Source organism: Diabrotica undecimpunctata, chromosome 2 (genome assembly GCF_040954645.1).
Source record: "Diabrotica undecimpunctata isolate CICGRU chromosome 2, icDiaUnde3, whole genome shotgun sequence".
Classification (NCBI taxonomy): Eukaryota; Metazoa; Arthropoda; class Insecta; order Coleoptera; family Chrysomelidae; genus Diabrotica; species Diabrotica undecimpunctata.
The window spans coordinates 113054258-113068477 of NC_092804.1; the positions used below are offsets into that span (position 1 = coordinate 113054258).

At 32.4% G+C, this 14220-nt stretch overlaps 1 protein-coding gene across 1 annotated transcript in view; it reads left to right on the top strand.

The window, feature by feature from the left end:
• LOC140433870 (neuroligin-4, Y-linked-like) overlaps nt 1–14220 on the top strand; it is a 1297086-nt gene that overhangs the window by 270529 nt on the left and 1012337 nt on the right. The window contains exon 5 of the mRNA XM_072521844.1: nt 156–353. Within this exon, the coding sequence (XP_072377945.1) occupies nt 156–353 (198 nt within the window). The remainder of the gene's footprint in view (nt 1–155; nt 354–14220) is intronic.

Genomic DNA, 14220 nt, shown 5'->3' on the forward strand with positions numbered 1-14220 from the left:
AAATACATGCAGAAAAAATATTGTACGAAACGCGATCAAAAGTTATTTTCCGGGATTAGATTAGAAAATAGTATTTTAACAAATTACTTTTATATTGAAAAATCATAAAAATTTTACATATAATAAAACAACCTAATACCTCTGTTTTGTTTCAGGGTTTTTAAACGCCAATACCGATCCATATAGTAGAAGTCCTGCTAACTACGGTTTAATGGATCAAATTGCTGCTCTACATTGGATTCAGGAGAATATCGCTGTATTTGGAGGCGATCCCACCAACGTTACTCTATTAGGACATGGGACTGGTGCTGCTTGTGTAAATTTTCTTCTAACATCTAGTGCTGTTCCTGAAGGTAGGACATTCTTTAATAAAATAATCATATCCTCGTGAGAAAGATATAAGTAAACTATATTGTCGATAAGAATATGAGGACGTGACGTTCGACACAGGACGTGACATTTGACGTGAAATGTCACTTGAAATGACGTGAATGATGTCTTTGCGTTTGTTTTTTGTGATAAGATATTCATTAGCCCATCCTCTTTAATTTACCGCTTCATACGTAGTAATTGACCCAATAGCAACGAGGATACAATATAGTGCCGTTTTGGCAATGTCTTTCCATCTGTTTTTCATGTTAACGTATTGGATATTACTTCCTCTTTCATATAACGTGTTACACGTAGTAATCTGACTAATAAAAACAGAGAAACGATAAAGTACCGTTTTGGCATTGTCTTTGCATCTGGTTTTTGTTTTAACATGTTACCACCTTCCCTTTCTTAGCTTAGTGTCCTTTTGGCAATGCCGCCATTTTTGTTTTTTGTGTTAACGTATTCGTTACCCCCTCCCCTTTCCGATGATACATCACACGTCACGATCCGATGAGCCGTTTTACCCCCACTACGAAATGAGCCAAAAATGACAGAATGGACCTTAGATTTTCTTATGGAGATTTACATGGGAAAATGACCGATTTTATCCCCGAACCGGTGCTGCCTAATTACTATTTATGCAGTGTATTTCTGTATATTAAATCTCGCTATTCATTCTTTCGCTTAATATAGGAATATATTTAAAAAAAATTCAACTACATAGAAATTAAAAAAGAAACGTCGAAATCTATAAACAAGAAAGAGAGATACAGTTAACAGCTCCTTTCCCCTCCTGTGCTCTCACTAATTTCAAAGCCGACCAATTTTGAGGACCACAATTTTTAAGCTTTGTGAACGATTCCATTAAAATGCAATCTTTTTCGAAGTTTTCACAATAAAATCTTAAAGTATGTTCTTTCAGATGACCCCAATACGGCCTCTTAATGTTATAAACATTATGTTACATGTACATGTTAATCTAATTGTTTATAAGCAAAAAATTGACATGTTTTGCCAAATTATTTTGCAGTATTTAAAATTATTTTTCAAATTTTTTTTTTAATTATATTAATAAAATAATTCTTCTTATTTTAGAATATATCCGTATATTTAATATACCTATTTAATTTTCTGACTTATATTGTTGCAAAAAAATATAATTTTCAATAAACAAATTAAATATATTTTAAACACTTTGACCGATCGACTTTTCGCCTATTTTCGAATCGAATTTTAACCTAATTTTAAGCACCACAAGACCCAACATTGTTTGTAATATAAACGTTATAAGTTTATTTTAAACAAAGTTATTAACATTTATAAAAAACCGACATTTTTGACTTATTTTGAAACTTTCTAAGCATCAAAAAGGATAGGAACGTTTAGAAAACGTCATTTTGAAGGTTTTTATATGACTTATAAGTTTGTTTCAAACGCTTTACTTTTTGCTGAAACACGAAAAAAGCAAAAATTTACCGTTTTTGACCATAATTTGTTAATAATTAATTTTTCTTCTTCAAGTGCCATCTCCGCGGCGGAGGTCGGTAATCATCATAGCTATTCGAACTTTTGAGACGGCTGCTCTGAAAAGTTCATTTGAATAACTAATTAAGTCAAAAAAATCGACTGTAGGAAACATATAGATTTTTGTTACAGAGGTCCATACTACTCAAAACAAACGTCATTTGCCTGGCAGGTTCAGTGTCATAAACTGGGTACTTTTTTGCGTATTTCTCTGGTCTACATGTGATATTGTACCTACTATTACGCGAAATCAAAGTTTTTTGTTCATTTAAAAAAAAATGATTAGTCAGTTTTAAAGAATTGACTTTTGAATCTATTTTTGCAATAATTAGGCAACAAATTAACAAAACTAACTTTATAAACTCTCAGTCAAGGATTTTCTAGTCTTTTTTATGTATGTATGTTAAAAACATAAAGTAAAAACTAAAATATTTCATTATATACATAACATTGCTAAATTTCAGAGTAACTCTTTATACAGAAATTGTATCACATGATCTTTTATTTTAATTACATGTGTGCATATGTATTGGTATATTATAATTGTTTATACAAACGAAGTGGTGTAAAAAATATGGCATAATAAAACAACTATTATATAGCTAATTATTATTTACATAACGAATATTAAAAACTATTTCCGATTAATCACGATAATTTATGTTTGACAACATATTGTTGAACAACAGATAATGAAAATGTGACTATTTTCATAATGTTTAAAATATATGAATTATTTTAATTAGGTATATTAAAACAATGGAATCAACATTACCCAAAATTTATGAAAGTTATTTTAATTTATAAAAAATTAAAATAAGCTTAATTAACTTTAATTAGCACATTTATATTATTATGTAATAAATAGATCAAATGTGACGATTAGACTCCTGATGCGCGTAATCATAATACTGGCTTACAAAAATATACACTAAAATAAAATGTAAAATATTAACAAACAGATTAACCTTAAAATAGATTATTATTATTTATTATGGGAGATGGGTGTTGCAAACAGATTCAGTGCCACCTCTACTTTCGCGAATACCACCTTCAAGCAATTAAAATCTAACTGTGAAAAGTACAGATACTTCAAACAGAACTAACATACAGCCTATTTAGATAAACACTTGAAGGGTGTATAAAGCCTAGTTAGGACTGTGCTAGTATTTTAAATTCCAAATTGGTCCAGTTCATTAGTTGCAGCAAAAATTTCGTTTAGCTGGTGCAGAGAAAGAACTAAAATTCGTTTCCAAATATTTTGAACATAAATTCTTGTGGTATATTAAGAAAATATAGGACTGCTTGTAATTTTGTTATTGCAGGAATCTCAGTTCCTTAAAGGATCCGCTGTATTTGTGAGTGTTTTTTCATTATCAGAAAATGTACAGAACTTTCAGACATTCTAAAAATATCAAAGTATTCTTTGGGATCTTCCAATGGTAATTCCCTGTAGAAAACAAGTGGTAGCTCCCAGTTTATCTTTCCTATTGATCTTTTAGATCTAACAAAAAATAGAGAAAGTATCTTATCTCTCGAGCATGATTAGCCAGTTAAAAGAGATAGCAGATACTACTAAATCTATAGTCGAAGAAAATGAGGTTAGGGTCTTCGGTAAACACGTCGGTCTTCAACTTCAAGTCTTTGCCCTTAATATTGACATAAGAAGCACAAGAACACATTCAATTTCACTTAAATAGACTTAGAGGTCAGCACCTTCAAAACGCATCTAAACGAAACAGAATCATCAGTGCGCCACAGTCGTCATGTGCTACAGAATCACCTAATTGAGATTAAAAAAGGTAAAAGAAATGATAGAGTAGACTTACTCACAATCAATTTAATTTAACTATCCAGACGACCGGTTTCGCTTTCTACAATATGCAAAGCATCTTCAGGTTTCGATACAAAGTTAAATACATGCTGAAATAATAAACCCATATTAGGGTGTTGTCTAATAAAGATAAACAAAAATAGATGAAATATGAAATAAATTACAGTAATTATGCCAATATTACATGTCTGTGGTTTTTCAAAATGAATAAACTGTTTAAGCAGACAAGGTAAGACCCACAAATTGGTGAAATAATCTTCTTCTTCTTAGTCGTTAACCTGATGCAGGTATCGTGATATCATGAAGCTATTAACTAAATTTCCCAATGTTCCTCCACGTTTTTCTATCTTCTGCCATTCTAGCACATTCTGACAATGGAGCGCCAATGGTAGCAACAATATGGTCCGTGTATCGTGTGGGAGATCTACCTCTATTTCTTTTGCCTTCTACTTTTCCCTGGATGGTAAGTTTTTCAAGACCATTTCTTCGAAGGACATGTCCAAAATAGCTTATTATTTGTTCTGATATTTGTGTGCTTAGTCTTTTCTTTATGTTTAGCTGGTCCAGTATGGATTCATTTGTTCTTCGGGCCACCCATGGTAATCTCACCATTCGTCTCCAGCAGTACATTTCAAATACATCTATGTTCTTTTTGTCTTTCTCAGTAAGGGTCCAGCATTCCGATGCATAAGTAAAAACTGGAAAAACTAGACTTCTTACTAGTCTCATTTTTGTATCGGTAGTTATTTCATGGCTTTTCCAAATTTTTGTTAATTTTGCCATAGCGCTTTTTGCGATTGCTGACCGCCGCTTTATTTCTTCAGTACAGCCTCCTTTGTTGGAAATAATCTATTAAACTATAATAAATTAATAAATAAACAAATAAATAAAACATTACTTACTTGCCGGTACTCTATTAATTGATGGTTGAAAGAACATGGTTCAAACTATCCTGTATTGGTGATTGGAGAACTTAAGTCTGCTATTGTAATTGTTTGACAGTAAACGGGGAAGTTCTTGAGGAACAGATTTTATCCAATAAAGTAGAGATAGGTGTAATGTGATTGTTTGTTTGATGAAAGTAATGTTCTATACCGTGGGGTTATTTAAGTTATTAATATTTATTCTAGAGATATATTTATGAAATGTGTGTTATTTATTGAGATTTTATTTTATGAAGGTGACAGTTTTAAGACAAAGAATGAGATTAGATGTAGAAATTGTGTGGGTGTGCAATTCTTTCAACTTGTAATTATCAAATTTCTTTGATATAGTACTATTGCAATATATAGCAAATGATTGTAAAGTCCAGTATTTAAACTTATATGAGAATAGACATAGAATGTCTCTAAAATTTTTTTATTTTAGATATCAAAGTTAGTTGATGTGTTTAATATTGGCATACTTTAACAATCTTTAAATAATTAAATTTCAATGTAACAATATGAATAATTGAAATACATCTGCTATGATAACTAACTCAGTTTAGTCAAAATTACAGAATAAAGTTAAGTGATTATTTGGTAATTAATTAGATTAAATATGTACATTTGTAATTTATTTGTAAGTCTAATTTATTATTTCTTTTACCTTTTGAAATGGACTCACACAAACAACACATTCATGATTATAATTGAGATTCTTCAATATATTATAATATTATTAGTAACTACAATTTGGTAGAGCAAGCAACTAAATATATTTCCATTAATTCTAAACATGTTATAAATAAACAATAATGAAACCCAGAGTAACGTTCCAATTATATCCAATAGAAGCAACTTAAATATAACAGCAATGGAGAACGTTAACGTTAATATTCAAAAGTGATTGGCAGATTCAATATTAAAAATAATTAAATTAATAAATAAATGTTTTATAATAGATCTGTTTAAACTATTTAATCTTACTTTCATAAATTTTATTAAGGATTCATAGATTGCTTCACAAACTTCGTTGATGAATTCGAAAATAGTCGATTTTCCGAGTCTAAATAAATGTGAGAGTGGTCTTAAACTACATCCTGTAGTAAGAAAGTATTGATTTACTTATAATTTTGTTATTGCGGGAATCGCACTTGTTATACCGGTATGTTTTCGCTGTATTTGAGAGTGTATTTTCATCATCAGAAAATTTACACAACTTTCAGATACTCTGAAACTATCAAAATATTCTTTGGGATCTTCCAGTGCTAATTTATTTAGAAGGATATTGGTAGCTCCTAGTTTATATTTTCTATCAATTCATTTTTGTATCCATAGCTGTTTTTTCTTAACCATATAAATTGTCTCATCCATCTCTTCTAAAATAGCCGTTACGATTAACTTAATCAGTTTATTTACTTTATTGCGTTGTAGGCTGTTGATCTTACAAAACACAACTTACTTGTGAACTCTACTCAAACAAGTGCGAAAGATTTTTGGGCAGTAGTGAGTATTTTAGTTACTAAATTACTTGCTACACAACTAAAATACTAGCATAGTGCCAACTAAGCTTAAAGAAACTACAGAAGCCAGCAGATTAAGAGGTTCAGTATTTAACTTCAATTTTAAAACGTATGTATGGAATAATACCAACCATTTATTAATAGGTTGAATGTGTTCCCAATATATGTATACCACGGTAATCTATGCATTACCAGTCCCACGGTACCATGGATTGGCATAAACACGATGCGTTACCGACCTTTGGGCACCGGTAATGACGTAATTAGCTTTTATATTATTACAGTTTTATAATATAAATTATACGAGTTTTAAGATCAAGTATCAAAAGTAAAAATATTAAAAACTTACTATTAACATCCGTTTTTTGATAAAGTTTCCTATTAAAAATGTTTTAAAGTGACAGTGTACAACATCAAATGATAAAAAATTTCTTAATATTTTATTAGTAAAAATGATATTTAAGACCAAAAAAATATGTAAACTAAATAATATGTTCTTAGTTATTAAACAAATAACAATTAAGTTTCAGAAAATAAACTATTTTTTATGAATGCTATTAAAGGAAGATTCATTGCACAAACTTTTTCCTTTTTTAACGATGTTACTTGCCTGTTTGCTTGAACATGTTTCTCTTAATTTATGATAGCATCCTTGCCACTGTTTTTTTTTCTTTTGAAGTTTGGACAGTTTATTAAAAGTATATGGAACTCTTTTGGAATCTTCTTTTCAATTCCAATAAAGATAATTTTGTGAAACAACTAATATTGTTATAAACAATCCAGGCATTTACAATAGCTGTTTCGAGCAAAAATTTAAAGGCTGGTACGGTACTCTTTTAAATTTTTTGTTAAAACGGAATGATAAGAATTCATCTGATCACTAAAGTCAATTGCTTTTTTGCTTAATTATAGTTAATAATTGCCTTTAGTTTCAATTTATTTATTTATTTATCGTATCGCAATTACAACACATTTAGAACAAATACACAAACACTAGTAATATAGGTATTTAACAAACTTTAAATAGTTACAAACAAACATCAAGTAAATTTATATAATCAATTGACTCTGAAGTTGGAAACAGGAAGTCTTCAGGGCTACCATTGTAGGATCTTGAGGGACACTCTTGAATAATGTGGTCGATGGTTTGGTTCTCCCCACAGTCACATTGAGGATACGGGTTCTTTCCCCATTTATGTAGCATGTATGCACATCTGCCATGACTGGTTCGGATCTTATTTAGAGTGGACCATGTTTTGCATGGAAGATTAAAACCTGGTGGCTTGTGGGTAATGCAGGGTATGTTATTTTGCCATTCGTTTCATTCTTGGGACCATGCATTCGTGATGTTAAACTCCTCATGTATCATTCTTGCCGTTTTCATTGGTGATTTTCTAGAACAGAGACGGGTATTTCGTGCATCCTCGGTATCTTGGTGGATCGGCAGGTTTATATTGTTCATGATCTTTTTGTATTCACGTGTAAGTGCGTCGACTCGTCGTCAATGTGGAGGTGGGATATGACTTAATACTGGAAGCCATTGGGTGGGAGTTGATTTAATTATACCAGCTATCATCCTCATAGTGCTGTGCAGCTGATTGTTAACCTTTTTTACGTGTGGACTGTGTAGCCAGACTGGAGCACAATATTTAGCGGTCGAGAAAACAAGGGCTAAGGCAGTAGAGCGGGGCAACTTTTGGGCAACTTTTGGGCAGTTTTTGTTAAATGCTCTTTAAATGATAGCGTTCTGTCTAGTGTTACGCCCAGGTACTTCGGTGTTTTGTTGTGGGTAAGTGTGGTATTTTCAAACCGTATGTTGAGTTCCTTTCCAGCAAGTTAATTGTTCAGGTAAAAGCAACTAACTTCTGTTTTGGATGCATTTGGTTGAAGTCGTCACTTGCGAAAATATTTGCCCAATGTATATAAGTCTGCCGTCAGAACTTCTTCAGACGTTTCTAGTATTCTGCATCGTGTAGCGAGGGCCCAGTCATCGGCGTATCCGAACTTTCTTGACTGTGTTTCCGGCATATCTGCTAGGTATAAGCTAAATAGTAGTGAAGAGAGCACTGACCCCTTCTTAAGTTTCTTTGGTAGGCTAATATCTGTGCCCATCACTACTTGAAACATTCGGTCGTTGAGCATGCTATCTATTAGGCGTGCTATTGGTTTACAGGGGATTGCACGGAGAATTTTGTATATAAGGCCCTCTCTCCATACTGTATCGTAAGCTGCCGAGAGATCAATAAATGCCGCTGAAGTTTTAAGTCTTCTTTGGAAACCCGCTTCGATGTAGGTGGTCAGTGACATTACCTGGTCTGCACAGCTTCGTTCTGGTCGAAAACCCGCTTGTTCGACTGGGATCGCCTGGAACAGTTCTGTACTGATTCTTCTATATATAAGCCTCTCTAATAGTTTGTAGATGGCAGAGAGAAGCGCAATTGGTCTGTAGTTTTTTAGGTTGTCGGCGGGTTTGCCTGGCTTTAGTATGGCTATTATCTTAGAGCGCTTTAGTTCTTGTGGAATATTTCCAGTTACCATGACGTCTGTGAAAACTCGAGCCAGCCAAACTTTTGTATACTTGCCACAATTTATTAGGAATTCAGGGTGAATATTATCAGATCCTGGTGCCCTTGCTGGCTTAACGTCTTTAAGAGCCTTTGATATGTCTTCGCTGGTGAAGGGGAGGGAATGCTCCGTTTCTGTGGCTACGTGTTTTAAAGTTTTAAGTTCTCTCTTTACGAAAATGGTGTGTGCTTTATCCTTTGGTGCCCTGGATGTTTTTACTATATGTGATGCTACGGCATCTGGCTTTACGGCTGCCTCTCGGCGTTTCGTACGGACACCACTACCTAATTTTCTCAGTAATGACCATGCCTGTCTGCTTGATTTCTGGAAGATTAGACTTTCCACTGTTTCGGTCCACTTTTGGCTTCTAGCGGCCTCTAGGCTGTACAGTAGTTCATCCGCTATTTCTTGGTCGCCAGTTTCAAGAAAGCTCTGATATAATTCCTCGCTATTTTCCGACCAGCCAGATATATTCTTTGCGATAGCCTCTTGGTATGTGTTTTTTGGCTACACTTAGAACGGCACCAACAAATCTGTGGTAGTTTTTAATATTAGGTGTAATCCACCCTAGGCATTTATCCAGATCCGCATAGAAGTCAGTCCAGTTGGCCTTTTTAAAATTCTATCTTGGACGTGGGATAGAACTAATTAAAGGGATTTGCGTCCCTACTTCTATTATTACTGGTCGATGTTGGCTGTGTGGGAAATCAGTTAGAACTCTTCGTGAAGCCCCTAGAGGTATGTCTTTGTTGTCGGTCGAGACGAAGCATAGGTCCGGGTTGTATTCCCGCCTCCATGGCGCGGATCTGAAGGTTGATCGATCTTTGGCATCAAACAATCAAAACTGTTTGTTGTTTGTTTGTTTGTTTGGTTTCAATACAAGCTCACGTTGCGAGTTTCGCTTTTCCATTAGTTTTAAGTATTTATATGGGTTTGATAAGTACTTAACATCAGAATTGGCTATTGTTAGATCAATTTTATAATACATAAAGAGTTAAACTGATATAAGGTTGAATGCTCGAATAAATGAACTTTAATAAAATAAAGTCAGATATCGAGCACAGTTTTATTAATTAAATCTTGCCCAAGTACTTTCGCTTACTAGAGCATCTTTAGGGGCATCTGAAATAAGCCCAAAAACGTTTTTTTTTAATTGAAGAAATTGATTAACCTCGATAAAAACTCGAAGTTAATGGATGATAAAAGTTTTTTTATGATTAACGTTTAAGACTTACTTCGTTAGTTTTGGGCAATCCAACAATTCCAGAATGTCATAAACATAAAATTAAACATTAAGTTAGACATAACACTACACTAAACAGGGACAAACAAAAATATACAACTCCCAATGTTGGTCAGTCTCAACTACATCTCCCATTGTTTGTCAGTTGGTCTTGAGTAACGCTTTTACATATAATTTTATAGTTCTCCCATTGACTAAGGGTTTAACTGAACTACTTGAATTATACCCCATTTATACACTGCTTTTAGTATTTAGTATTTTAAATTCATAGTCAGATTTCTTCTTTTCTACAGTATTAATAGTGCCTGGTAGACCCTTTTATTGTAGTCAACCACCCACTGTCTAATAGATTGTTTAGTCTATTTCTTGCATTTATACTTTACGTCCACTTTAATTGCTCTCAAACCAACACCCTAATTATTATAGACAGGTTTAAGTGTGAGATCTGGATTATGCAATCTAGTTATAATATTCTATATGTCATAATTCATATATGTCATATTTCATATCAGTTGATTTCCTATAGTAGTGTCAGTTGGACCTTTGGTCAATGCTTAGTTACTTAGAATTTTGAAATATGCAGATCACATCTACATGATTGTGACTGCCCATCCAAACTGTCATATGTCACATGTCACGTCACCTTAACATTTCCGTTAATACTGGGAGCCATGCTCTCTCCTGTTGCCGACCAGAATGTAGCTTCGATTTTTAAATAATTTGAAACTATTTGTTCTTGTTTAGTATAGTGTTATGTTCAACTTCATGTTTAATTTTATGTTTATGACATTCTGGAATTGTTGGATAGCTTGGATAGCCCAAAACACAACTAAATAAGAGCAACCTAGTAAGCGTAGAAATTAAGGGAAGAATATACCTGGCGAACAGAGCTTACATTGGACTAAAGCAGCTCTTAACATCACACATAATTAGCAGAAAAACCAAGATACTAATATATGAAACTCTTATTAAACCTGTCCTGACATACGCGTCAGAGACATGGACTATGGTGAAAAGCGACGAAGAACTGTTAGGCCGCTTTAAAAGAATAATACTTAGGCAAATATATGGAGGAGTACAAGAAAGCGGGATATGGCGCAGGCGCTACAATTTTGAGTTGTATCAGTGCTATGAAAAATGCAACATCGTCCGGTATATTAAAATTAATAGAATAAGATGGCTAGGACACCTTGCAAGAATGGACACTGGAGACCCCCAAAGACAGATATTATATCAAGAGCCAGTAGGAACCAGAAAGAGAGGCAGGCCAAGATCTACATTTAAAACTTAAGTCGAAGATGACTTGAGGAATCTAGGGGTCAGAAATTGGAAAGCCAGGGCAAAAGATAGGGGGGAATGGGGACTAATTCTTGAACAAGCCAAGACCCACACAGGGTTGTAGAGCCAAATATGATGATAATATTTACCAATATTTCTCAAGCAATCTATTTGTTTTAGTAACAATATTCTGTAAAATATCATCGGGTGCAAATGACTTGTAAGCGTCTATATAATTTTTTATTTCGTTAACCTCAAAATGTAATATAAGTATATCTTGACATTGTTTTAACTCACCAGCTTTATTGTCACTCTCATCTATATCATTCCACTCATTTTCTACAGTTTCCCGACAGTTTTTGTTTTGTTTGTATCAGCTGTTTGAGTTGAAAATAAAATATTTCCAACGTCAGATGACATTTTTAGACTAGTAAAACACGAACGTAAACACACCTGCTATTAAAATACAAACGATGCTAAACTTGGATTGACTGTAATTATTGACATTACTGTATTGTGCACATGTGTGCATTTTATTTTTTCTCAATATTCAATGCCTTTCTTTGTTTAAATAAATTTTACCTTTAGTGCGTACTATTCGATAATTGTATATAATTTATTTAGTAAAGTCTCATCATGGGCCATTTCTCTTTTGTTGCTAATTATATAGTCTACTTCGTTTTGGTTTTGCTATATTATGTGCATTGCCAAGTTCATTTTTTTTGTTGTTTTATTTTTGTGAAAGAAGCTTTTCATTTAAAATACGGTATTTTAAAGAAAAAACAAAGTTATTTATCGTTATTTTGGTCTGACCCCAATCCCCTACAGATTTTTCTTTACAACATGTTCTGCTGCTAGTTTTATCCTTAAAACCACCATATTTAGCATTAAAACATACTGCGTGGGAGTTTTATTTAGCGCTATTGATATTTCGTCGTAAAACTCCTCAACTTCCTCGTCTGAACGTGATGAGGTTGGAGAGTAAACCTAAATAATCTTTATATTATATATTTTGTTGAGTTTTAAGATAAAAGAGACAACTCTACTTAAGATGTGTCTTCTTTTTGTCGGATGTCATGTAGTGCTTATGCATTTTGTGGATTTTATAGACAAAGAACCCAAATACCGCCCACGTAGGTATCTTCGTTTGCAATATGGTAAATACGGTGACCTGATTTTAGGGTGTTTCTTTGTACTATAAAACTTTTACTCTTTTTTTCTTTTTACTTTACTTAATTTTATTATGCTCCCGTTAATGTTTAATATTGCGCTTTCTATTAATGTAAATATCTCTTTTGATAAGAAACTTATGGCGTTATGTGCGCTATGGCCTATTGATTCTTTTGATGTTCTTTTTACTTTTATTCAGCGAATTTTTACCTCCCCAGGATTCTTGAGGTTGACCTCTTTTGACGTGTGAGAATTTTTCAAATACTGATCTACTCACCTATGGTACATATCGATATGTTTCAAAATTCGACATTAAGGGGTTGGTGAGATTGTTTTCAGCCACCCATTCTAGATCAGACGCTGTTTGCAACCGTCCACTATGAATCAGTTGCTGCATGTGTTCTAGTTTTGGCCCTTCTCGGATATCTATACCCAGCTGGAGAGATGTCCAATGGGGATTAGTAGTAATTATAGTAGTTATAGTTAATAGTAACAGTTATTAAATATAATTTGCATATTATATTAAACAATTCGTTAATTTTAGAACGAGGCATTATCCATTTAAATAACAAAGTTTTTTGGCTCCTGGTAATGAAAAAGGTAATCAATTGTTTTACATAAGCTAATCAATCACTTTTAAATACAGATAGATGAAAAGTAACTCTTTCGACTTCGTTAGTATGGTAAAAACTGATGTTCATTTCAATCTCAACAGGTTTACAGAATAGCTTCGTTTACTTCGTCAATACTGAACTTGTTTTTATTATATTAGACCCTGCCTCTATCATAATCGCCCGTATTAACGCATTTACCTCTTAAATTTAATATCCTATCCCCAATTGAAAAACTAACGAACTAATAATACTATAGCAAAAATTTATTATAAATACAGCTTTATACAGAACAGTTTTACACGTAAATTTACTTTATTGACACCAACCAATAAAAATAAAATTTAATTGATAAAACGTCACAACTTTGTAATCGAATTGGTTTTTTTTATAAAAGTAATAAATTCTGTTTAATGAAATTTCAATTTCGTGTTTAAAATTATTGAGCACTGTACAAAATGTATTATCGAGAAAATTCTATCCGATTTGCAGTTTTAATTTCGTGATATATTGTTAAAAAATTGATAAATTTACGTGGGCCATTTTAGAAAAATAATAAAAATTTTTAAGTTGTCAGCTTGCAAAAGTTAAACACAATATAAAATAAAATAAATATAATGAAAAGTTAAACAATACAAAAAAAAGGTAGGAAACATGAAAATGGTAATATATATTTTTCTAGATAAAACTGGTGTATATTTTATTTTCGGTCTTTAATTGTTAGAACTTTGGTTATATATTGCCAACCACTATTAATGACATAAAAGGTCTAGATAAATTTGGAGGATTTATTAAAATCACTAGGTTTTGTCGAATTTGAAAATTCAACTTTAACTAACTAAATACAATATCAAATCAATATAATCACATTTTAATACTTAGGGTCGATTGTTCGAACGCTAATCAAAACTTGATTGTAATCAAATATTTAATTAAAATCAAATTCGTCACATTTTGGGGTTATGTTGACTGATTTATTTTATTCAATTTTATTATTTTGCGTTTTAATTTAAAATAAACCATAATTAAGCTCTTTCTGAGATTAATTTCATGTTTTTATTTACAAATCAATAGTAATAATAAGCAATTTTTAATAATTTTCACAGCTGCTGTGACATATTTGATTGTAATTAAATATTTGATTACAATCAAGTTTTAATTAGCGTTCAAACAG